General features: G+C 41.4%; 1 protein-coding gene across 9 annotated transcripts in view; it reads right to left on the reverse strand.

Annotated features, from left to right (window-relative positions):
• The window catches only part of LOC117401306 (receptor-type tyrosine-protein phosphatase S), a 152,696-nt gene that overhangs the window by 93,452 nt on the left and 32,937 nt on the right, over positions 1-26,307 (reverse strand). For 8 of the 9 annotated variants that reach the window (XM_059015079.1, XM_059015080.1, XM_059015084.1 and 5 more), the window contains one exon: positions 7,498-7,671. In XM_059015079.1, the coding sequence (XP_058871062.1) occupies positions 7,498-7,585 (88 nt within the window). In that variant the 5' untranslated portion in view covers positions 7,586-7,671. Of the gene's footprint in view, positions 1-7,497; positions 7,672-23,834; positions 23,855-26,307 lie in introns of those variants that run through there. The other variant, XM_059015081.1, reaches the window with a different exon arrangement.

Raw genomic sequence — 26,307 nt, forward strand, 5'->3', positions numbered from 1 at the left:
GAGACCTTTATTTCCTTGAAAGAGAGAAAAAAAACAAAACACTAAGCTTGTCTTTTTGGCACTACCTCTAAATACTTTAAGAAAATCACTCAAAGCCTGGGGCTGTATTTTAAATCCAGCAGAGAACAGGAGCCATGACCCTGGGCGATAACCATAACTTGAGTCCAATTTGTCTCTGACAGCACCAAGATGAATTCACCACTCTGGGGCGTTCTGGAGTTGTGGCCTCACGGCTCCCAGGGTAAAACAAGACCATTCCTCAGAGAAGGACTGGATTTAATGGAGGCCATTTCAGGAGAGGCTTGTTAGACCAGCAAATCAGTCCAGAGCGGTCTGCAGCTTCTACCATTATATCCCATCACTGATCATTTGATCAACACTGACTATCTGAAAAGCTGCCAAAACGGTGGTACAATAGCTAGATAGGTAGGGAACTAAAACCCTTTTCAGCTGTTCATGTTTGGTCTGGACAGTCCACGAATTCTTCATTCTCCATGCTGGGCAGCAGGAGGTCTCAACCTTCAGTGTGGAGCTTCTCTTTCTTTAGTTACAAATTAATATTTTGCTGGGTATTTGGCAGGGTTACCAGAATTTCAGAGTGAAAAACTGGGCCTTTTTTCTTTTTTCTTAGCAACGCTGAAGCCAGTAAAATAACTGTATAATAACACAATCATCGGGTGTATTATTTGTATGTTTCTAAGTATTCGGTGGCTGCCTCTGATCAAGTTGAGAGTGGATTTCTTGCACACTATCAACATGATTAGAGGTTGCCAACGAACACTTACAAACACACAATAAAACAATTCACTGTTTTCTTTCCATTGCCACCCGACCAAAACATGTTAAATATACAAAAATGACAGGTTAAAAAAAATAGATCAGCTTTTACATTTATATGATAACTAAAATGTAAATACAACAGCAAAACTGGGTCAATTTAATCTATAAATCATTTAACTCGACAAACACTCTTTCTGTGAATAAAGAGACTGCAATTTCAATATTAGAACCCGTGTTCTTTTTTTTCTCCTAATAAGGGAAATTTGCATTTTTATTTTTTAAAAAGTATTTTTCACCCGACTATGAGAAGGATTTTTTTTTTTTTTTTTTTTTTTTAAAGAACTGTAGCAAATAATAACTTGTTTTTGCTCACTATGTGCTGGTAATGGAGAAAAGGGCCCCATTATACAGAAAATTAATAGGTGATGACATGAAATAGGAGCCATCAAATCATCAAATAGTTTCATAGATGGGAAAAAATCCTCTCGTCATCAATCAAGTTTAAAATAGACGTCTTTCAAAAGCTTTTGCAGCATATTAGAGTGTGGGGAAAAGGAAGTAATGCTGTGTTATTTTAATGCCACTGTTTTGCTTTGTGTTTTAGTCATTACACCGGCCAATTAAACCTTGAACAAAATAGATATTGTCACTGAGTGTAATTTTCCATTAAGACCAAAGAGATGTTCATTCACGAAATAGGGAGCTCACTACTATACTATGCCAAGAGCTTAAAGAAAAATGAATATGCTTCTAGAGGCTGAGATAGATATAGATCTATATTATCCACCTGGAAAAATTTTTTTGACACAAGCAAGCACACAGCGAAAGTGAAAAGTTCATTATAAAAAGATATCTGTGAAGCTTTAGAAGCCTCTCTGGATCCTGGTAGATCAAACTTGTATTGTGCGATTCAATACAAATAAAAACAGCTGTTGTGTATCTGCCTTGGCAGATATCTGCATTTCCACAAGTTTATACCCCAGTAAAAAAAAAATAAAAAAATAACACCTTTGTATCGTGAATCTCTGGCCATCTGTTCCTGTAATTATACTGCTGATCAGGTCTGAAAAGACTGGGAGAGCTCTCTCTCTCTCTCTCTCTCTCCCTCTCTCCCTCTCTCCCTCTCTCTCTTCCTCTCCCTCTCTCTCTCTCATCTTCCTTTTATTCATATTTTTCCCATCTCTATTCCTCTTTTGCTCCTGCAGTTTGCTCAAATGGAATGAGTAACCTCTGTTGTAGTCAGGTTGAACCATTACAAAGTTTCTTTGTAAAAAAAATCAATACATACATAAAATTAATAAATAAATACATACAGCCTGTTAGCCATACACTGTGGCTCATCAAGCTGGTGGTAAAGCCTGGAATGGGTGAAAATGCTATGCAATAGGAGTCTTATTTCCATCCCTGTCTACATAAATACATATTCTCCCATCTCTCTTTTCTTCTTCCATCTCAGTCCCTCACCTTCAATCCCCATACACCCTTCAGTACAGTATCTCCCCTTCTTGAACGTGCCAGGGACAGGTTCAAACAGGGTCCAGAACAAGGGCCTCAGCCTGGGAGGGAGGGAGGGAGTCTCTAGGGCCTGCTCCGTCGCTATGGAAACAGCTCTACCTCTCTTCCCAGGCCTAGCTGCCTGCTAATCTACTGCTGTGCCGAGTCTCGACAGGAGACAAAAAAAAACAAAAAAAAAAAACAGGAAAAATCAAAGTGAAATCTCAACGGAAAAGGAACCGCTCAGGGTATTAGTTCTCTTAGACCGTGTGTGTAATGTGTTTTTTTTTTTTTTTTTTAAGGTGAAATGTCTAAAAAACAAATAAAGGAAAATGTAAGAAGCCAACTCTGTGGAGGCCCCCTGCCTGTCAGCTCTCTCTGTAGAGTGGTTTTGGAATGTTTCAATGCAGGCAAGAGTGAAGCGCACGGAACAGGAAACGGTATAATGTGTAAATGCCAATATGAAAAAAGACCCCTCCCTTTTAACTCCCAGCCTTTATTCACACAGTTCAGAACAGAGTGCTAAAAACTGGTGCATAAGGAAATGTATCCTCTCAATACATTACTGCAATTATAAACCAAACCCAAATTATTCATTGTGGGTCAAACAATGCTGTTGTTAGGAGAGTCCCTTAAAACACAGTGTGGAACGTGTAGGGGAAAACTAGCATATAAATCAATATTGTGATGTCATTACTATGCAAAATAGAATGACATACAAGCAATACAAGGATATTTCTGATGCTTGTGTCACACTATACGTTAATAAAAAAATAAAATAAATAAATACATTATAATATCTATCTATCTATCTATCTATCTATCTAATTTAATTCCATATTGATTTGGTATACTGTGAAAATATCTGTGCTGTGTCGGAATCCCTCTTGGTACAGCAGTTTAATTTTAATAAATGCATTTTCCCGGGCCTAAAAAAAAAAAAATCGCCTAGATTTGCAAAAATTAAGGCACCATGAATATTGCCTGCCGCTGCATTTCAAGCCTAGGCTAATAACACACTTGACTGACGATTTTATTTGCAAACGAAGTAGGACCTGGCCCGGCAGGTTTTGTATGAAATCTGGGACAGCCAGCGAGACAGGCAGAGTGACTGCCGGTGACAACGCTGTCCCTGAAGGGCTGAGGCAAGGGCAGGCTGGGAGGGGGGTTGATAGGGTCCCTCCTTCCTGCTTGAGTGGAAAAAGAAAATAAATGAACAAACAGTCAGGGGTGAGGAGTCAGAGCAAGGTGAACCCGGGTTCAAATTCCAGTTCAGATACTGGCTCTCTCACTGGGAGGGGAGTCATTATTTGCACTAATACTTCACTTGTGAAAACCTCATTATAAAAGGTTACATTTTAAAGAAGCCACATGTTTCCAGGCAGGAGTGCTTACATCATTATTTTTAAAAATACAGTTGCACATTTTTCGTGAACGGTGTAGAGTAAGGGATTTGACTTGACGTTATGCAACAAAGGGTTAAAAATGCAGACACCTCGCTCCCAGTCCTACCACAAACCCCTCGCCCACTACAGATCCAAATTCTGGCACACTGTATTAAAAGAGTAGGACAGTATCCTATTGTAAGCAATGCCAATACATTCTGTCTACAAGATATCCCACACGAATACTCCATCTATACAAGGCCAGGCAAACATGCCAACTCACACTACGTGCTAATCATAATGTCCGCTTCTGTCTGTGTGTGCAGGGTTGTAACTATTGGTGGCAGAACACCCCTGAATGTTTCACACATGGCGTGACCTTGTGTGTTTTTCTATGGTTAGTAAGTGCCATGTGACATATAGGGGGGGGGGGGCTGGATTTTACAGTGTTTTTTTTTTTTTGTACAGGTTCACCTTGGCTTCATTAAATCACTTTTGTGAAAAAATAAATGAACAAAATTGGACAGCCTTCCAGTGCTGTCCATCTGGTCACAGGAAGGCTGACGCTGAGAAGGGAAGGGTGGGGGGTGGGGGGGTGGTTCAATCTGAAGGCAAGCTTGTTTTAGGTTAGATACAAATCCATTAGTCCAGCAGACACCCAGCATAAAAAACTCAGTCATGTTATTGTGCATGTTCTACTGGAATACAAATATCGTTGTAGATTTTTATGTGTGTGTGTGTGTGTGTGTGTGTGTGTGTGTGTGTTATAAGTGAGTGTACAGTTTTTGTGTGTTTTTATGTACTCTGTTAATACCCTTTCACATTAAAAAGTCCAAGGGTTTGATTTTGATGAAGGTACACCAGCTGTTAGTTAGAAACCCTAGCAATTTCACTGCAGGGGGAGAATCAAATTAGGGAGGGCCATGCACCAGCAATGTATTTATTTACAGGGTATATTATTGACTAAGATCAAAGGCTCCCTTTCAGTGAGGTCTTAGCTGAGTGGTGGGTGATGGAGAGAGGAGAGGAAGGTGAAAACAATGGTGTCCTGACACTTTAAAAGAAGCCAGAAGTAGTGACATCTACTGGAATGAAGTGGGACTGCACCGTACCCATCAGAATTGTCAAAACCCTAACCAATACATTTCCAACCTCCCCCAGTATTTGAATACTCTCAAATGTTATTCTTTAACCCCTTAATCTCCTCCAAAAAGCCTCTAAACCAAGGTAGCCTGTGTCTTTTGTAACCTCCTCACAATGTACTGTAATTCCCTGCCTGCGTAGTACAAGCACTGGTTAGACCTTGTAATAGTTTACTGCGGGCTACCGTTGTAAAAGCAAGGCGACATTTAAAAGCATGGCATAAACGTGGCAAACTGCAAAGCTACCTTTTTTTTTAAATCTAGGAATTAAAAGTCTAGCATTGCTCAGTGGGTTTGGGGGCTGGGGTTCAAAAACAAGGAGATCCCTGTAAAAAAATAAAAAAGAAAAACGACTCCTCCCGAGGGTTTGTTTGGCAGCTTCAAAGGAAAATTAATTATTGAAATGGCTGCCTCCACTTTCAGCCCCCCCCCCCAAAAAAAAAGAAGAAAAAAAAAGAAAGGATGAGGCTGTAATTTGTGTTTTAAATCAATTATAACTACAGAGGTTGACCGTAAATAGGAACCATTGCTGCATGCAATGTTGGTGTAAATACAGTGAAAAGCCTGTACTGTGATCATGTGTCTGTGCTGTTATTTTGATTACACAAAGCTGATTCAATAATGGATTATGTACAGGCTGCCATTTTTCATTACAATATGCTGTTGATTCTATTAACCAGTGATTCTATTAGCGGTTTCAACTGTCCATGACTCAAAATACTGGTCTAAAAAAAAAAAAAAAAAAAAAAAATGTTTTGAGGCTTCGGACGCATCATATGGTTTGTGTTTGACTTTGTGCCATTAGTATTTCTCAATGTACCACTGGTGAGCATTTTATAGTTCTGGATGAAGCTGCTTCAAGGGGTCTGATACCTCGGCATGTGTAAACGATAATGTTCATGAGCAGCTTTCCTCAAAATATTCTGTATTCCAGCAAGCTGTCTGTATTATTTATTGACATTACACTTCAAGGTGGCAGATCCGGCGCTTTTGTGCGGGTCTCCCTTTCCGACCTCCACAATCCAAGGAAACGTTCCTCTTTTACGTCTGGAATGCTGGCATCTAAATTAGAAGTATTTTAGAAAGGGCTGGTCCCTCCTTAAAGACACATCCCTCCTCCTGTGGCTGGTCATAAGAGAAACTGTCTTTCCATAAATAGCAGATGAAACGGGTCAGGGCTGGGTTACACTGAAACCACAGATTGTAATCATACGCTTTCCAGGCTGCGGTGAGGAAGGAGTAGGGAACACACCCTGGCTGCTTGGCAATGGAATATTGAGGGACAGTTTTGGGAATGCACTTGGAAGTTTATGTATGTACACCACGGTTTTGTTTTAAAGAAGTGTTATCTTTAAAATGCTTATATGTAGTGTTAGTCCAAGAATCTTCTTGACCACTGTTTGGCGCCACCTCCTGCTAAGCAGCCCTCTGTGCAGAATTTAATTCCAGGGTTTACCCATCTTCATAAGGGGGTGAGTCTACTTTGAATAGAGAAAAGGAGTCCGATACTGGTCTGCGGTCAGAAATCGAAAGCCATTTCTGTGTGGAGCTGTGGATAAGGTGACTTTGCTCCCTCCTACCCCCCCCCCCCCCCCCCCAAACACTTTAATCCTGGAAATGAGCGAATGTGTGTTAACTTCAATTAGTGGAGTGATTGCAGGGCTCTCCACAGCAGCCCCAGCTTTATTATTGGGATGATTTATCCAGCTTTTTTTTTTTTATTCTGATTAAAAATGTCTCTCCTATGGGTTTTGATTTATGAGAAAGAACGCTAGAACTAGAATGACATCATTCTTTCAGTTCTTTGCGATTTGGGATTCAATTAATTAAGGTGACATGAATTTTTAATTTCCTGTTCTTGAACAGAAGGGGGAAGAGGAGGGGAGCTCGAGAAATACACCTTGTAAGGGAGCGATAAAAAGGCTAAACGAAAGCAGCTTGGTCTGGTGTAGACTGGAGGGACTGGGAGGGAGGCAGTGCGGTCTAGTGTTGCAGAAACCGCACGCACGCACAGAAATACAGATACTGGCAAATGAACAGACAGCTATAAAAGATCTCCCGTAGATATTTAAACGTGCATTCATAAATACAGTGGACTGCTTTGCCAGGAAGATAAATGTCTGGACAGATAAATACACTGATAAAAGACAAACACTGATACAGACATAAATCACGGCCGGCCACTGCTCACTGCCCTGCCAAAAGACAAGCGTGAACATGTGTGGAATCTTTCTACACAGCAACCTCTGGAGCGGTTTTAAAATTGCAGCTTTTTTAGAAGCATGTTACATTTTATATTCATGTACTTACTGTCTTGATACCTTTAAAGGAGTTCAAACAAACAAAAAAATAGTAGCCGAGACATGTTTTTACTCTGGCCGGTGTTCCTAAATTGTTTCTTGTAATCTGCCCAACTTGTTTGCATTGGTTGTCATCTGAATTTGTGGGTTTTTTGTACTACATGTCACCTTCTTGACCAGGTCTGCCTTAACACAGAGATTTTGATCTCAACGAGACTTTCCTAGTTAAATAAAAGGTTCAATAAAATAAGTATCGATCTTTCTTCACCTCTGTCTGTTTACCTCATCCTAGACAGTTTGTTTACATTCCCCAACCTGTTTGCTTCTTTTCCCTTTATGCTGAAGCATCTACAATCGGTGTTACATCTCAGGAAGCAAAACGGCAAGAAAACTCACACTGAGAATCACAGCCAATCAGGAGCAGGGACAGCAGGGCCACCAATAGGATGAGGGCTGGCATCCCTGGAGAGTGGTGTGGCAGCATGCTTGGCGGTGACCTTTGACCTGGCCGGACAGCCAAGGCTCCACGATGGAGAGTTGGGTTGGCTTCAAACAGGACGTCTTGGCAATCTGCAAAAGAGTAATAGAAAAAAAGAAAACATGAGCAGGGACATGTGCAATTGTTGTGCGATTTCCCAACGCTGGCAAAGCCATGACCTGCTAATGGTTCTGCCAAGGTTAGGTAATGCTGTTTTTGAAGGTTAAGTAAACAGGCCTAGATATTGCAGTGTTCCTGCTTTTTTACTGGCAATAAAATACATTTCCATGAACGTTACTGAGACAAGAAGCTCCGCAAATTACAATCAGACACAACTTAAACACAATACAAAACTGCTAAAGAAAGTGTGCAATGAAGCTTCAGCCCTGTTATATCCCTTTTAAACCTAATAGAAACAGCATCCCAGAGGCCGGGTGTTGATATAAATGAAATAATGGCTTGTTAATTCAGACTCCTTACTTCAAACTCAATCTTACACATTCCTATGAATTTTGTATTCAGAATTTCACAAGTCAGCTCTAATCACCACTCTCTTGCCTTGACACTCAGGCTGTTTAATCCGGCAATTTTCATGCATTATTCATAATACCACATTTGATTTGAAAGCCACAAGGAAATAAAGCATGTTGCGTGGGTGGAGGAGTGGGGGTCCCGTGGGGGCAAGAGGGAGTCGAGAATTTAGCCAGCCAATGAGATTATAGCAGGTGGGAGTGTTTTAATCCTTGAACCTACAACCACTGACGCAGCCCAGAATCTCTCGCTCCAACTTTTTCAACACACTTCTCTGTCTTAATTTATTCATCTTATGATTGAGTGTTTAAAGTTATGAATGGCAGTTTAATTATGGTATCATCTTCAGACTTAGCAAAGCATGCATTTTGTACTGTATAGTACACACCATTAAAAAGCATACAGTATAAAGGCTATTAAAGTTTGATGCATGGAAAAGGATAGCACAGGGAAGTATGGGAAATCACAGTAAATGACTGCAAATGTATAGTGTGAGCAAAATTACTTTCCCATGGTACTCTTTTTAAGGACTGCATGAGCCTGGTTTTACAGACCTGTTCAGTGTTGTGTGCACAGGGTAGTGTTTACCAGAAACAGGAGAAACAACTGCTGGAAGAATCAGGGGTCTTCATTAGAAATGATGCTATGCACGTCAAGCCTCGTAAACTAAGCCGGATTTGAACCCAGGTCCAGGTGATATCTCGCCTAAAACGATGAGCTGCCAGTTCAGTCTTTCTCTCCAGTAACAGACATGCACCACCCCCCCCAGACAGGAAATTAATTTCTCCACATCAATCTGCCACCAGGTACAGTATAGAACAGGTTGCTCTCATTGCAATCATGTTGACAAATCCTGTGCTAGGGCTGAACTGACAGCTACAGTAGGTTTAACAATTTCATCAGCATTTAATTTTTTCAGTTGTATCACCTACTCCTTCTGAATGATGACCATGTCCCTTCTCCAAACAACTGAACTGCTGGGGAAACACATTGCAGACAAGGCCCTATGATTTGTTTATGTGAAGTATGGTCTTATTAGACAAGCGGGTGGCTAACAGTAGGAAATACGGGAATTAGTAGTTCGAGGATAATCCATTAAAATGGCAATTATTTCAATATTTCAAATAGGACTTCAAAATCAATATTCGTAATAATCTGGTTTTCATGCAAGTTATTATTCTGTGTTTCCAAGCCTTGCAAAGAAACAGGGAATTGGGAGTAAAGTGAATACTTCAAGATGATTTCAATTATTTGTGGGAAATAAGTTTAAAAAAACTCTCAGGAAATGGGAGGGTGAAATGTCAAACTCTGGTTCCTGCTGAATCAATCTGTGAGCCAAACCCACGACAGTATGACCTTCCCTTCCCCTCATCTCTAAAAGCGCTCTCTCTCTCGCCCCCCCCCCCCCTGTTCAGGTAATAACGGGAGCTGGAAATGAACAGGTTATCGTATCAATGTCGTCATCCTAATGCAGTGTCCGCTTGGATGGCGGGGAATTCTGACTGATTGGTACATTAGTGGAGGGTTAAGCTGCAGGAATGTACCCCACACTGCACACTGGACAACAGTAGCCAGACAGCCCGTCTCACACAGGGTTGTGTAGCTGCTTGGACGGTTTGCACCCCCCCCCCCCCCCCATTACCCCCACACACAGCTTAAGTGGATTCACAAACGGGGCGCTTTAAATACTTCCAAAATCGGGACTAAAGCACACAGCTGACACTTACAGCTTGGCTAAGATACACCGTGTTTTTGGTCCTTTTTCGTTGTGAAACAGGACAACTTGCCAAGAGGATGGCCCGCTTCGAGTCTGTGGCTGTATTACTGTGTAAAGTTGCAGTTCAGGTTAATGCCACATCCAAAAGAAAAACAGCACAGCCACTACCCCCACCAGCTTCCAGCTGCAACTTTTATTTGTCGTAAAAGTAGAGGTGGTGCCTGTTACTACAATCCTACTGATGATGAAGAAGAACGTTAATTCAACTGCAGATCATCCGGAAAACAAAAGCATTACATGGTACTGGTATACTGTACCTGAATATACCAATATCTGATTATCTATATAATATATATTAGTATAGATAATAGATATATAAATCAGGATACTTGTGCAGGTTACTGAATCAAGTACCAGAATTAGCTACTAAGAGCTGTTGAACTCACAATCTAAGCTAGCATGGCCGTAGGCATTTTTAAAGAATAGAGATAGCATCTTTCCAATGAAGACATTATTACAATGCCACTCACTTAGACCGACGGCAGCAATGAGAAATTTCATTACCTTTCAATCACATCAATTCTGTTTATTCAATAGGGAGTGTAACTAGGTCAGCAAGCTTAGTGCAATGTAGTTCTTTTGAGTCCTATATAAAATATGCACATCGAGGCTCATACATAGAAACTGCTATTTATTCATTTATTCAGCTAAACACATTCCAGAATAAAAAATCAAAACATGCATTTGTCTAGCAGTTTCCCTACAAATGCACCTGGCAACGCAGGAACGATCGGATTGCAGGTAATAGCTTATGAAATGTGTAAAGCTAGGAATAAATAATTCCAGTGGTTAGGGAAAAGATGCAAGCAGCACACAGACTATGGGTGCCCAGGTGGCATCATCGGGGCGTGTTTTTCTCCTAAACAGCGAAACAGTGACAGCACACAGACTCTGTTGTTCCCAGACACAGTGAAAGAGGCATTGTGACTGGCCCTGAAGGGGCTACACATGAGCTCATTGTTGAGGTCTGTGCCACGCGGGCGGCCCATGAAGACCTGCAGTGTTAGCTGCTGATTTAATTTGATTCAGAGGGGCCGTGCCAAGACTGGACGGCCTGCCACTAGGGTGGAGTAGGGCAAAGGGGTAGAGAAAAGCAAGCTTTCTTCTGTCATTAGCTAGCTCTTTCTTTGAGTACTAGAGTTTGGCCATAGTTCAGATCGGGGGGGGGGGGGCGGTCGAATGTCAAGGGTCAGGGAGTTGGGAATGCTCGCTAAAGGCATGAGCTAAAATAAGACCCGCTGGCAATTTTCACAGCCGTTTTTGTGAACTAATTTGTTGACGTCGATTTTACGGACAGGCAACAGGTTCTGACTGCAATGGTTCAACATTGAGGGCCAATGGTAGCACAACAGCAGGTGCAACAGTATGAGCCCCTAGCAGAATGGTAGCTTTGGGGCAACCTTTCTATTGACAAATGGACTGACCATTACCGGTGTTCCAAATCCAGTGTATTGGTAATGTTGTGGTCTGCTATTGATTTTGCTAATGAACAGTGTTGGTATTGTAATGGTAGTGCCACACAGCGAGAGAGCAAGAGAGCGAGCAAGCGCGCGCGAGAGAGAGAGAGAGAGAGAGAGAGAGAGAGAGAGAGAGAGAGAGAGAGAGAGAGAGAGAGAGAGGCCGGTTTAATATATAACGGGGCTTCCTCCCCACAGCTGAGTTTGCAAGCTAATTACTTGTCTGTCATCTGGAACACACAGCAGGCTTCAGTTCACTCCATATGGCAAATCAGAAAGCCAGCATATTGGTGAGTGCTGTGAGAGGGGCAGGCTCGTTTGATTTGGGAGCTAGTGTGTACTGTGCTGTTTGTTTGAGAGGACCGGCAAGTAAACAGCCACAGCCAGGGAGCAATGACCTCAGTGCTGTGTTGTCCATACAGTGGGTGTTTGTTTTGGAGAGGCAAACTTTCACAGGGGCCTGCCACCAAGAGGATTAGGGAAATAAAAACTCAGGAAACTCTACTCTCTTTAACCCTGCAAACTTGTCAATTTCGGTCGCTGTCCTCACGCACTGCTATTATAAGTGATTTGAAAATATCCTTGCCCTAAGCAAACATCTCGACCACAAGACATTCAGGATCCCATGCCTTCCGTCGACACTACACTAGACTAGTTCCCTTAAAACCCCTGTTACTGACACACTGCGATGCGGCACTTATTTAATTCAGCCTATTTTATTGTTGTTGCTTACTTCTGGACAGTTAGAAAAGGTGTGTGTGTGTGTGTGATAGCGAGAGCGATTGTGATTAGAGGAACAAGCGATTTCGAGAGGAATGCAGTTTTTCTCTCTCTACTCAAATGCCTTGAATGACAGACACGGTTGCCTGGAAATCTGCAAGCCCTGTGATTGGCTACAGTCAAGAGGGAAGGCTGAAGGGTTAAGGTAATTGTAAATTTGCAGAGGAAGCTTACAAAGGCAAAAAAACAGGGGGGAGGGGAAGCTTGATTATTGTTTAGACTGCTGCAATTTACCATTCCCTATTTTACCATTCCTCCAAAACCTCAAAACCGGTCTGCTAAGTGACTGTTTTGCAGTACAATTCAAGAAAAAAAGTCTGTTTAGTTAAAAATGTATTTGGCCCGTCAAACAGTTTTTCCAATAGTAAACACACATCATTAAAAATAAATAAGCTTGATAATACACACACACACACTTGCCCTAGTTTCAAATCTAGCTTTACTACACAATGGAAGCCAGCTGTGACAGTCTGCTTTCTGTCACACTGAGCCTTTGTTTACACGGAGCCCTCATCTTTCAGGATGAAATCTCTGAAATAACTCCCTGGCACCAGACCCTGTCCGTTCAGAGGAGGACAATCTAGATGAACATCAACCTCGCAACATGCAAAGTGGTGTCTGCAAAACAAAACTGCCAAGACCAGACACACCCCTTCTCTACACCACTGTGTTAGACTAGAGCTGTGGCTCACACTATGTCCTTGTTGGGGTCTATGCACTTTAGGTTTTACAGAGGCATGAAACACAGTTTTTAAAAAATGATTATAATAGGACACCAAACATGTCAATAGGGTGCATTGGCACCATGGGCAGTAGGGAGGTACAGACCTGGCCAAAAGTTTTGCATCACCCTAAGTCGAATGAGAGCTGGGTGATGCAAAAAACCTTTGGCCATAGCTGTACACTGAGGCTCAGACGTGATGAGGCATTGAAATCGTTCTGGTTGATTACGTTCTTTGATTGCCAACTTGAATTCACTTAGGATTTTAAAATTAAGCCCAGTCTTTTTTAAATTGTTTTGTAGATATATTACAAAATATCAGGTGCCTAGAATAGCATTAGCAATTATCTCCGCTCTAAACAGATTTATTACAGAGGCAAGCCACCCAGTAAGTCACCTGGGTCCGGTCTGCCTTAAATGAATAACCTGCTGAGTGATATTTCAGAGCCGTGTATCCACAGCCCCCTAAGAGTGCTAAAACAACTGCCATTTCAGAACAGGTAAGCAGACAGACAGAGATTCCGAAGCAAGTGGACAACACGCCCATTACTGGTGTCTGATTGTTCAGTAAAGAGCCAGGTCTGGCCAGTGTCAGTGCCCATGTGAAGGCAGGCTCTTTCCCACACAAATGGGACTGCCTGTAAATAAAAAAAATCAGCCCTGGGACCAGTGGGGATTTATAAAATAGGTCTGCTTGTGTTTTACACCAGGACTGAAGAGGCAGGCAGTTGATGTCTTTGCACTCTGGATGAGACACATCAAGTTAACATGTTTTGAAACGGTCGGTTGGTCGGTCGGTCGGTCTCTCAACAAAACACACCCAGAAAGCCTGGCATACATTCTCTCACATGCATATTGTGACAGAATACAGTTGCCACGCACATGGGATCTCATTTTGCTCCAATGCAAAAAGTTTTATTCAAAACCCGGGAGCCCTATATAAACAATCAAGAAACATTATTTGTTTAAAAGCATTTATACCACGGTGCTGGACGGCATTGATTTTCAAACATGAGATACAAACAGCCTACTGTATAATGCATGAAAGATCCAGCTTTTTCTAGGCAGGAGCATTTAACAACCCTGATTGCTTTACTTGTAGAACCTTCAGTAAAAACATAAACCAGCCTTTCACTGTGCAAAACAAAAACGCATTTCTAGTGCACACGCAGAGTCACAGGTGATGTTGGTATGCAAAAGTAGACCGATACACATGCACGCCCCACCTGGCTTCAAGTCTTTAAAGCAGGCAGATTGCAGGTGACAAAGCTGGGATGCTGGGAGATTTGCGATGCCATTAAATAGACACGTCCCTGAATTCCACCGCAGGCACAGGGAGCTTCAGCTGAATTTATTCAGATGTTTCCTGTCAACGGGCGTGTTTTAACTAAACGACGTTCCTGTGTTCAAAGCAATTAAAGTGTGCTGTAACCTCCACCGTACCATGAACAGCAAGTCTTTCTGTCTTTCAGTTTGTTAACCTGGAGTGAAACAGGAGACGGAGCAGCAATACGGAAAGCTTCTACAATAGATATCGGAGTTCAATTGGGATTACTTATCAATATTATTTCCCCATCAGCAAAGTGGAAGATATCCAAGTCTTCACAAACAGAACGCCAATGGTTTTTAAAATACTATACAATTTAAGACTTCACACAAGTTTAATCTTCCTCCGGGCAGAAAGTTGTTGAGTGCATGTGTCATGGAAGTTTTCAAATAAACCAGAGAATTTCATTTTCAAATCAAAGACGACCGCAAAGCAATCTCTTGTAATTCCACCTGGGATGAGCAGATTACACTTTTACTCGCATTACAATTACTGAAGGGGTTTGCAGCGGTCTGATCCGAAAAACTGGAATTTAAAAAAAAATAATAAAATTCCCCTCCAAACAGACCAGTTGTCCAGTCTCAACAAGCGTGAGCAATTTCTGATCAAACGCGACATGCAAAGTTCTGTCAGATAAGAGTGTGACGAGCTCGATGCCAGCTTCCGTTTCCTTTGAGTTCCCGCGTCCTCTCTATCCGGCATTCTCAAGGTGGATCCATTTTCAGATATTCCTGGCTGACCTGGGAATGGCATGATGGAAACGGCAGGGATTGAATGACTTCCTGTTTGGCATGCTCCGTTTGTGGAAAGGGGGAAGGGCTAGCGAGAGGAATGACTTCCTGACACGGATTACCAGACTTATTTATAAACTTGCTTTGCTGGGGACACCTTCTCTGTTTAAATTAGACCATGTGTGCTTGTGAGTTGGTGTTTAGAGCTGAGAGATGGTAGGTATTATGGTCTGAGCTCAGGGACTGGGAGCTGAGTGGGACTGGGAGACAATGGTTAGAGCTGGGGGACTAGGAGGTGAGCGAGACCTGGCGGCTTTATAAATATTTCCCAACACAAATGGCCTACATCTTTTTTTTGTCTCTGATCAAACAGTGTCATCAGGAGATGATTAATTATAATCTCTGCTCTGTGGATAATTACTTGACTGGCTTTGTTTTTCATTGATGTTGAGAACGCAGAATGCAGCAGAGCTGTGCAATCTTTGTCTCCAGGCTATTCCTCAAAGGGTGCGTGACAAAGCATCAAACCCTCCCATACTGTACTAGGTCTTGGGAAGTCCCTTAGCAGGAGGTACAGTACACAAAACTGAATAAGATCCATCTCAGATTCGTCCAAAAAAAAAAAAGTGCTTTGCATTTATACTGGAATCTGACCGTCTTGCAGCAATTCAAAATGCAGAAATTAAAATACACTGTTGCACTGTTTCACATCCATAAGAATCATTTCAATATTATTATGTGTTCACTATCAAAGAATGCCAGAGTTCCTAAATAGAACAGTTTGCTGAATTTCCTTTTGCAACGCCATCAGACCGAGCAACGGGTCGGAGAAAACAAAAAATGGCACCTATGTAATGCACTTTTCAATGCAGGTTAAACTGTTTCTGATACCAGCATGTGTTGCCTTGTTATCTACTGTACAAGGCTTTGCTTTTCTAAATCACTCAGTAGGGCAGTGGTATTAAGAATAGCTACAGGCTGCTCTAACCTTTGCATCTGTGGGTGTCTGGCTAAAAATATGTTCTACCCACTGAGCCATTCCATCACAGGATATCTGAAGTTCTGAGAAACTTGACGTGGCCAATAACTGTCTGAATCTGGCACAGGGAAGTGTGAACAAGCTTTGTAATTATCTTGTTCACTGAGGCCAGTCATGTAGTACCGTGTGCTACAGTAAAGGGGGTCCCTGCAAAGAGCTTCCTGTAATATGATAAATCAGGTCAGTGCCTACTAAGCAGTTAACGTCATGGAATGATTCCTGTGTTGGAAATGTCACTGCGCATCATTCACACGCCCGTCACCTGGTCTCTGCACACACCCTGCTGGGATTGTTTTTAAACAGTGCAGACTGAATTCGATTAGAAACATGACTCAAGAAAAAAAAAATGCAGCATCAAACTCGTCCAAGTTCTACGTAATGCTTACGGTAAAAACTCAAACTAGTCTTTTTTAGCACCATTTCCAAAATGAGCTGTAATGTGTGCAATGACAAGCAGGTGGCGTTTATGTATATACCTTTTTTTAAAAAGAATCCCATTGTGGTGCACTTCTCTCATTTACACAATGCAGAACACATAGGGCCAATTTTTTTTTTTTTTACTTCAAAATCAGACTCTGTGTTTAAATGCTGATAATGTAACCAAGGACAGAATCACGCCCCCTGCTGTGCAACGGATGCCACAGAATCAGTCCAAGAGTCCAAACAGTAAAGGCACCGCAGTACATGTAACCCTTACTGTACTCCCTCCAATTTAACTGCACAAAGAAGTCAGGGCCTGTGAGGAATTGAACTCTGGGTTCTGAACTCTCTGAAATTTCAACAAGAAACACACACAGAAAGTCAGGAGGGAGTCTGTGTTCGATGTACAGTATGCGGTAAGGCAAAAGCATCCATTAACTGTAAAGGGAGAATACTAAGGAGGTAATGGGCATCCCTTTGCAACGAATGAGGCAAGCAGAATTCCCAGCCAGAGAAGAGACCTGACGTCTGATGGCAGTGCTGCTTTAACCCTAAACCAGCTGCCCCACATGTAACCCAATTAAATGATTTGCGTAAAACGACCCTGATGTTAATTAGCTATGCCCTCAGTTATTCATCAGCAAGATTATTTGAATATTATCAGCGCCGTGTTCACAGTTGGGGAGAGGAAACAACATGCACATGAAAATGAGTCCTCCCTTTTATTTATTATTCCTTCTTTTAATGAAACATACAAATGAATTTCTTTTGGCTTAACTTTAGGAATATTGGGTTATTCATCAAGAATTAGATGCAAATAATTAGCATGCTGCCCTGAAGCTCTCAGGGACTTCATAAATATTCAGCACAGGAACAAAAGCCTTTCTACGTTGCATGAAAATAAAAAAAAATAAAACACAAAAAGACTAGAAATTGGGCATCTGCACTGTGAACAAACACAGCTGCACATTACAAGCTGGGGAAGGAAGTATCGGGGCATTTATTCCTCGTCTACATTAGAACCAATCATGTATGATACTCACAGCCCATCTTGAACACTGCAGATTGGAAGTGGATCAATCCTAAACTGCATGGCTTGTTTGGTGAGCATTCTTGTGTAACGTGAGCTTCTGTATGCAAGCAATCATTTAGATCCAATTAGTGCAATTTCGCAAAGACATAACATGATGCATTTAATTGGCAGGTGGAACCTATAGTGCCCATCAATCATAGAAACTCACACTAGTACTGCACCCAGTCATGGGTTTCAGAGCTACCCTCGATTAAGAATACTGTGTACCCCAAAAGCTGCAGGAATAACCCCTGTTAGTAAACCTACAGACAGGGGTGAGATGTATTCATGCTGTGATCAGCACCTGATTGCTCCTGGTCGTTTCGATAAAATATCTAAACTAGGGGAGCTCTGACACCCAGGATGGGTGCTAGATTAGTGTTCTACCGGGAACCCAATGGATTTGTAACAAATAGTGCACAATGCAGTGCATTAAAAGGATGGAAAAAGCATAGTAAACTGCATAATTACTGTTCAATTTTAGTCGACTTGATATCTTACACAAAGTGATTCCCAGCTGGAATAATATTACACACTGACAATTACACATCGCCACCTGACCCACTGCTTCTTCGACAAACTGTAACTGCGTGTCTGGTAACGAATTAGAACGAAAGGACTGAGCTCACACAATAACACTGGCACTTTTTTGTTGTTGCAGTGAAGCAGCAGAATCCCATTAAATAATAATAATAATAATAATAATTAAAACAAAAATCCATCTCTGCCTCCCGCTCCAGCTGAAACAATGACAGGATGCAAAAGCTGCAATTCTGTTAAATTCATTCTGTTTATGTTCCGGGAGCACTTTATAATTTAGAACTGCCCTGACATTTGCAAATTAAAAATGTTCAGTCTTTTAAAACGTTGTTCCCACAGGGATTACAGTTCTGCTCCCTTTTATTACAGAAATACACATATAGCACAGGGAGACACAATGCACACAGACCAGTATGGCTTACTATCAATCAGCTGCTCACTGCAATAGTTTGTTCAAGCCCTTTCTATTGACATACTGTTATAGCACTGGTGTATTGCCCTGATGAAATGCTTAAGATGAACCAAAAGCAGAGCTCAGCACAACCTGCCGTACACAGTGGTGCTGATATGGTACAAGTACACATTTTATGTTATCGAAGCAGCTTAATGAAATATTGAAAAGACTCCAAAACACCTACATGAATTGACAGCCAAGCAAAATAATTTGCATGATTACATTTGCAAGTAAGTGCAAGTTCTCTATTTCACACTACATGGCTGTTTATTTTACTCATAGCGTTCCTGCACACACCGACTAATACAGTACCTGTATTTTTTATGTGTTCAAACAAATTGGAAAATTGGTGAGCACACATTTATAACACACTTGAGTCTGCCAGTCAGTAATGTATCCAGTTTCGTCCTGCACACAGAAAGATCTACACCAGTGTTCTTCCATGACGGAACTCCAACACAGAGTAGCCATTATCGAATGAGATAGCCCAATGGATCTACAATGGCGATGCAGTACAATGCCAATGCAATAGCAGGGGTACGGGCAGCAGTGTGGAGTAGTGGTTAGGGCTCTGGACTCTTGACTGGAGGGTTGTGGGTTCAATCCCCAGTGGGGGACACTGCTGCTGTACCCTTGAGCAAGGTACTTTACCTAGATTGCTCCAGTAAAAACCCAACTGTATAAATGGGTAATTGTATGTAAAAATATCTTGTAACAATTGTAAGTCGCCCTGGATAAGGGCGTCTGCTAAGAAATAAATAATAATAATAATAATAATAATAATAATACTGCAGCTAATGGCATGAGCCATTGGTAGAATGGGACAGTGGTAACATTTTCATAACACGTTGACATCATAATAGTATTCTGTCTGTATTACTGATAGAATACTATTGTGTTGTGATTGCTGGAGCTGTTGTTTGTTAATGGATAGGATTCCCTCATAGTAACACTAATGGTATCCCAATGGTATACCTTTTCAGGCAGGGCAGAGAGAAAGAAAAACTCACAGTTATTTGTATGGGCGTTGACCATTTTTGCTGCTTGTAACTGGTAAATAATTAGGCTAGTTATTAGTGAAGTGCGTGAATACGGTACCTTTTTTTACTGTAATCATTGCCAATAGTTTTTACCCCGGATTTCTGCCCAATTATTAATAAAAATAACCCCCGGTCACAGACGGCAATGCCATAGCCTGGATTCAACCCTGCGATCTCCAGGCTATAGGGTGCATCTTGCACTCCACGCAGAGCACCTTTACTGGATGTGCCAATCGGAAGCCCCATTGAGTACTGTACCTTTTAATGTGTAAATGATGTGTGTTTTGAATGCATTCAAGGCTGAATGGCCAGCTGGATTTTCCTGTCTTGTTTGTTTGCTCTCCTCTATTGGGAGACAATGACATAAATGATATTTGCCTGTCTCTGGAAATAACGACTGAACCACTGCCTTAAGAATAAAAGCACCCAGCGACAGGGGCGTCCGACATGTCAGCGCACTGAATCAACAATGCACACAATCGTCTTACAATAAAACATATTCAGCTTTAATGCAATTCAAAAGCTAACAAGTTCCGTGCCCCAGTTTTTATTTATAAATTACTTTACAGGGAGGATAAAGGTAAAGCTCTTAATGCTTTTCATACTGGCAATGAATCACAACAAATACAGTTCAGGTTTGGTGAGATGCATTGAATTAGCTTTACAGAATGATAATTTATACATTACAAAAGGTGTGAAAAATACATTCGACTCACTGTGAAAAAAGCTTTCTCAAACACAGGTTTTATTTGTGGCGTCTTACAATAACTGACAGCTGCCTGAAACACATATCAACCTACTGTTTCTCTCTTTTACTCTGGAAGGTAATTTGGTGGGATACATGGTTTGGTAAACTCCCAGTATATTCTATTGAAATGCAATGCTAAAATACCTTTTTTTTGCAAGTGAACATGATGCAACATGAATGCTCAGGGTGAACTGCAGTTATTACACGATTGAGTATGGCCAAATAACGCTCTAGGGTGGGAGAAAAAAAAAACAAAAAAACACACAGCTCTCCAGGAATGCTCATGGAGTATTCTGTTTATACGCACAATGTATGGAAAAGAAAGTATGTTTAAATCTAAATAAACAGTTCAGATAATTATCCTAATCAAGCCCCACATCTGCTTAGCAATGTTTTGGAACAGTGTGATTCGCTCTGGTCATTCCGACGTTGGGTTTGCTCGACTCCAAGACGGAATGGAAAATGAGAAAATGTATTGGATGCCAGATCTCTCAACGCACTTGAATTTTGAAAGAATATTACAAACCCACACTAGCACTATCCCAACCCGAGCCCCTCACCTTTTTCTATGATGAGTGCTGAGCACCCAAGCCTAAAAAAAAAAATGAATTTGTTAAAGGAAATGAAAGCCCATCATTTCAATTTGAACAGTGGCAAGGTAGCTTCCTCCTTTCCAGTCCAGATAACACAGCAGTCAGAGTGCCGCTGCTCGCTGACACTCAGCATGAAGATCCCCTGCCTCTCTCATCTGCCAGAGAGAACTTGTCTGGATGCTTCCTCGCTTCTCTGTCACAGTTTGACGAATGGAGCACAGTTTCTGTCTCCCTAGTCAGTGAAAGGGGGGCCCTTTCTCCACTCCTCAACCTTTACCAGCTCGACTCATTCTCATATCAATCACCACCCCCCCGCCCCTGCCCCCCCTGCATACAAGCAGCTTGGTGAACTGTCACATCGAACCCCACGGCTCAGCAGCTTGCACAGACAGACAGATACAAGCGCTGCCATGAAAAAAAAAGAACATGCATTCACAATATTAGTGACAGAAAAAAAAATAAAAAAAAAAGATTTCAGCTAGTGGACTTAACCAAGCTGTGACTACATTGATGAATCTAGATCTATTTCCCATGTAAATGTTCAGTGTATGTACAGTAAAGACCACTTTTAAACAGTGCCATGAGCAGCTGGATACACGAAGAGGTTGGATTGTGATTCACCAAGGTTAACTTGTCCCTTTAAGGTCCGATGTTTTGTATTTCTGGAGCGACGGTAAAAAGCGCATTTCACTTCACGACGGACCGTCTCACCAAAATACGTTTGGTCCTAAAATAGGACTGTCCCACATTCAATATTACATTACAAAACAGTTAACAAGATCTCTCATGCTCCAAAAAAAAGCATTTTTTTGGCAAACTGTCTGTACAGTTACTGTAGGACATTTCTACAGGAAACACCGATGCTGCTAATATTTCCAACACAGACTCCAAATCGTAAAATCTTTAATATCTGAATTGAGTTAACTATTTTAAAAATCGTAAGTGGCGCTACACCTTTAAACAAGGTCCACAAATAGCACTGGAGAGTACTGTATTGTGGAAACAGTCCCCTCTCTCCCCAGCACAGCTACACAATCCATGTACTGTGCTCCCCCCCCCCCCCCCCCGCCTCTTTCCTCCAACCCTGGGCTGACAGCACACTGCTGCAGATCCCACATCCAGACAAAGTGTTTTATCTGTCGGAAGGTCACTCCGTGAGAAGAGCTGACAAGCATACTTGCAGGCAGGTCTTTGTGGAGCAGCTCTCTCTCCTACAGACTAAGAGACACTGCACTGTCTGCTAGTGCAGAAGGTCATTACACCAACGGCATATACTTACAGTAATGATGCCCAAACAAGCAAAACGCAAAAACCAAATGAAATCCTACAGATCTCAAGCAATCGCTTTTCATGTGGTGGAACTGGAATAGGACACACTCATTGCTTTATAGCATCAGATCATCCCTTTCGCTAGTCCTTCAGAGCCTGAAGATGCATTCTAAGCTCTTAAGTGAGTTTCAGCTTACATTTTATTTTTTTAACAGACATGTAATTTCATTGGGAATTTCCACTGCACACAGGCACTGTTCACGTGTTAGAGGGGTAACAAAGATATTGCATTGACGAAACCCCTTAACCTCAAAAATGCCCTATTTCCAGTACTAGCAATGCACGACTACACCGGGTTCTTCCATAGATTAAAGTTACATAATAGTAACTTAATCTGTATAAAACAACGAAGGTAGATGCAATCAGGTTTTGCAGATTGGAGCATTTTATTGATTTTAAGCTCTGGGGGATCAATGCCGGGGGGTTCGTAGAGGATTTCCTCGATGGAAGCAAAGGGTTTGCCTTCAAACCACTTCACAGGGTGTGATTTTTCTTCCTTTTTTTTTGTTAACATCCTCCTCTATTCTGCTTCCCCTTAGTGTATTCCTTGGTTTAAGAGGGGTGTTGGTAAAATGTGTGCATTGGGAGTGTATGCTGCAGAAAAAACACACTGAACACAGCATTTATTTCAGGCATTTAAGAACCCTGACGGAATGCATCCTGATTTTCAGAGTTGCAAACACCCAGTTTAAATAAGACTAATAATGTCACTTCTGTGATTGCAACTCTTCCTAATAAAATGTTCTAGAAGAAATTGAACGCTGCCTGCATCAGCTGTTTCTCCGACTAAATCCCAGACTTAATAGCAGCTTTTGCTCAGGTATGATCTTTCTATTATAGTAACTGTACCACTGGAAAAAAAAATAAAATAAAAGCAGGTAGTAATCTTTAAATCACAGTATCTCTCGGATTGTTAGCTTCTCTTCCCCTGGAAGCTCTATCAGTTTTAATCAGGATTATCTCTGCTTGTAGAGCGATAGATGGTTTCTTTTTCAATTATATTTATTCCAGGAGAGCTTATTGCATTGGAGACATAAGAAAACCCCATCCTCATTTCAGAGCGCTTTGTGACCACCTCTGTCTTTCCTTAAAGGGGAGCAGGCATCGTTTATTTTTCTGTATGGTGCAATAGAAGATAAATCTAAAAAATAACTAGCAAACAACTTCTCAAATGAACTTTACCGCCTTGCTAATCACTAAATGTGCGCAGTATTCCACTTTTATAGTGGATAACCAGGCTGGATTAATTTACTAAAGCTTTATCGTGGCTGCGTGGCAGAGACTGCCAAAGAAAACTTAAAAACAAGGTACCAATAAAATATATAAAACAGGAACGTGCCTTCTAGAAATTCACATCTGTGCCAACAATGGCTTGAAAACAGACCTCCAATTGCTAATGAATTTATGAATCTGATTTATGTTGCCTATATGCACTCTGTACCCTGGAGCACAATCCCCAGCTTGACTTCATTTTTACCCACTCAGGGGTTTATTCCACGTCAGGGAGTCGACCCAGCCACCTTTCCCCTGAGGGTTCTGATTTCAGTTTCAAATTACACACAATTACTCATGTCCATAAATTACCCCTCTGTTAGCCTCCCCCCTTCCCCCCAGAGCTAAATCCTACCCAGCTGATCCCCCCCCTCCCTCCCCCCCTTACCAGATGTCCACTGATTGCATGGATAACAATAAGTACCTTTTAAAAGGCTCGGACTTCAGTAAGGACCCCCGTCTACACAAAGGCAGGAGGATTAACCGCTTTTAGCACATAAAAAAAGCCAGCCCTCAAGCCATCAGCATCCATCCGCTGGCTTCCTTTGTATCCCAGCTCGTTGCTGTCCCTCTGCACAATCAGTCTATCTGTCTCACAGGGACTCGGATCCCTCCCTCTGTATACTGGTGACTGGGGAACCGCCCGCTCTTTAAAAAAAAAATCTAGTAGCTCACTGCTTGGTTGTAGAAAACTGTGATTTTCGCTCCAAGCTGCTTGGCTGTACGATATATAAAATACACACTAAAAATAGGTGGCAAAGGGAACAGCAAGAGATCAGTCTGCAAATTGAACACATATAGAGTTTTCACTTAAACAACTTCAAGCACTTTAATATAAAAAGAATAATAAGTAACACACGTGCATTGTGTACATAGTTAACAGTATACAATGGAAATGTGATCATGTTACAATCATTCTGATCACATAAAGCGCCCGTTTTCTTTCTCTCTTCCTCCCTCCCTCCCTCTTTCCTTCTCTCCTCTCGTGCAACAAAATCTTCCATTTGCACGAAGTCTTCAATTATAAAACTGCAGGAATAGTTAAAGACTGTTGGACTATTCCCTTTGAAGACCGTTTTAACTTGAATCGCTTCCAGTTCGCTGAACGTGGAGGGGAAAAAAAAAAGAAGTGTGTCTAAAAATGTCCGCGTATGACGATTCAGAGAAGGAGAATGAAGTACAATTGTGGAAAAAACCCTGGTGGCAAATGCAGCTTGAGTGGTTGCAACAGGAACACTCGCTGCCAGTTTAGCATCAGGGCTGGTTCCCTAGTTTGAGACGCTTATAAACAGTACAAGGATCAAAGGCACCTTTGAAGGGCACTTCCTTTGTGTGCAACAAATGAGTTTCACTGCCATTTCAAGAACCACGATTTATGTGCTCGCAATGCATCAGTGGGAATAAATTAAATACACTTCCAAACTGGAAAGCGCTGGGAAGAACGCTTCAGTGAAATATGATTAATAATAATATTATTTTGTATTATTAGCAGTGTATATTCTGTGAATTGCATTGCTGGTGTGCCTCGATTTGTACACTTAGAAATACTATACAAGCCTATACATTGCTGTACATGTTTTAATAAAGAAAGTGGACAGTGAGGCTCAAAGTCTGCATAATGCAGTCTGCAAAAGGTTAAACTATCCAGGTAACAAACATCATTATACCAGGAAAACAGAATCCCTGCAAACGTCAGAAGTGCTTTCATTTAGCCACCTGCACTGTGAACCAGCATTGTAAATGCATTACTGCAAATTATACCTGACCAAAGAACAGAATCAATACTGCTTTGCCAGTGTGGCGGTGGTATTCATCTTCAAATGAAATACTTCAGCAATGCAAATTGCATTGATGCTACAGTATGCAGTACAGCATTATATCAGATCTCCAGGGTCTTAACAGGGAGTTTATCTTCTGAGGATTTCATTTAGGGAGAATGCCCAAAGACTAGACCCAGGCTCAAGTACTGTAATCAAAGCAAATTGAATTCTCCCTGACCTAGAAATTACTTTAGTATCTCCTGAGAATACCTGATGCATACTTACGAAACTTGTGGAATCATATTGCACTGACAAAAAGACAGGCAAAGTATTATGTGTGCGTGTGTGTGTGTGTGTGTGCGTGTGCGTGTTTATTGCAGTGCTGACTACATAAAGCATGTGATGGCTGATATCAACCACAACTATAGTCTGAGAACCAAATCCCCAGTTTCAAGAACCCACAATTTTAAAAAAAGATGCCGAGTTACATACCCACTTTTCCAGACAAATCGATAGGTAAAAAGATGCAACAATTAAATTGATTGGTTGATTATTGATCACCATGGCATCTATTTTGCAAGCCTCAATTAACCATGGATCGATGGATTAATCACCAATATAATAATGTTTGCAGCTGTATTTTTTTAATTGTGTTCTGCTTCTTGCTCACTGCATCTGTTACACTATGTATAAGAATATGCACTTGCATTTTTTTTTTTTTTTTTTTAGTAGTGAAGAGTACAGCCATTTGCTTCTTACTTATCAATCAATCCATATTTATTTTATATAGTGCCTTTCATAGTGGACCACCATCACAAAGCGCTTTACAAGATAGTGAGGAACACTGCGTAAAACCGAGGTCCTATTGCAAGTGACTGTGCAGCAGCAGTTGTGATGCGTCGTTCACCCCAAGTCTCTGTAAGTCGATTTGGATAAAAAGCATTTGCTAAATGATTAACAACAACAACAACAACAACAACAACAACAACAACTGCGACTAACAACTAACTGGACGTGTTGTTTAAGCGCCTCTAACTGCTCAAAGCATTCCTACAGCGGTCCCACACATAAACCCACGTGTCCTCTTTCAGGCTACCAGCGGACCGGACTCTTCAGCAGCATTGTATTCTGGTCAAA

This window comes from Acipenser ruthenus, chromosome 49, assembly GCF_902713425.1.
Source record: "Acipenser ruthenus chromosome 49, fAciRut3.2 maternal haplotype, whole genome shotgun sequence".
NCBI lineage: Eukaryota > Metazoa > Chordata > Actinopteri > Acipenseriformes > Acipenseridae > Acipenser > Acipenser ruthenus.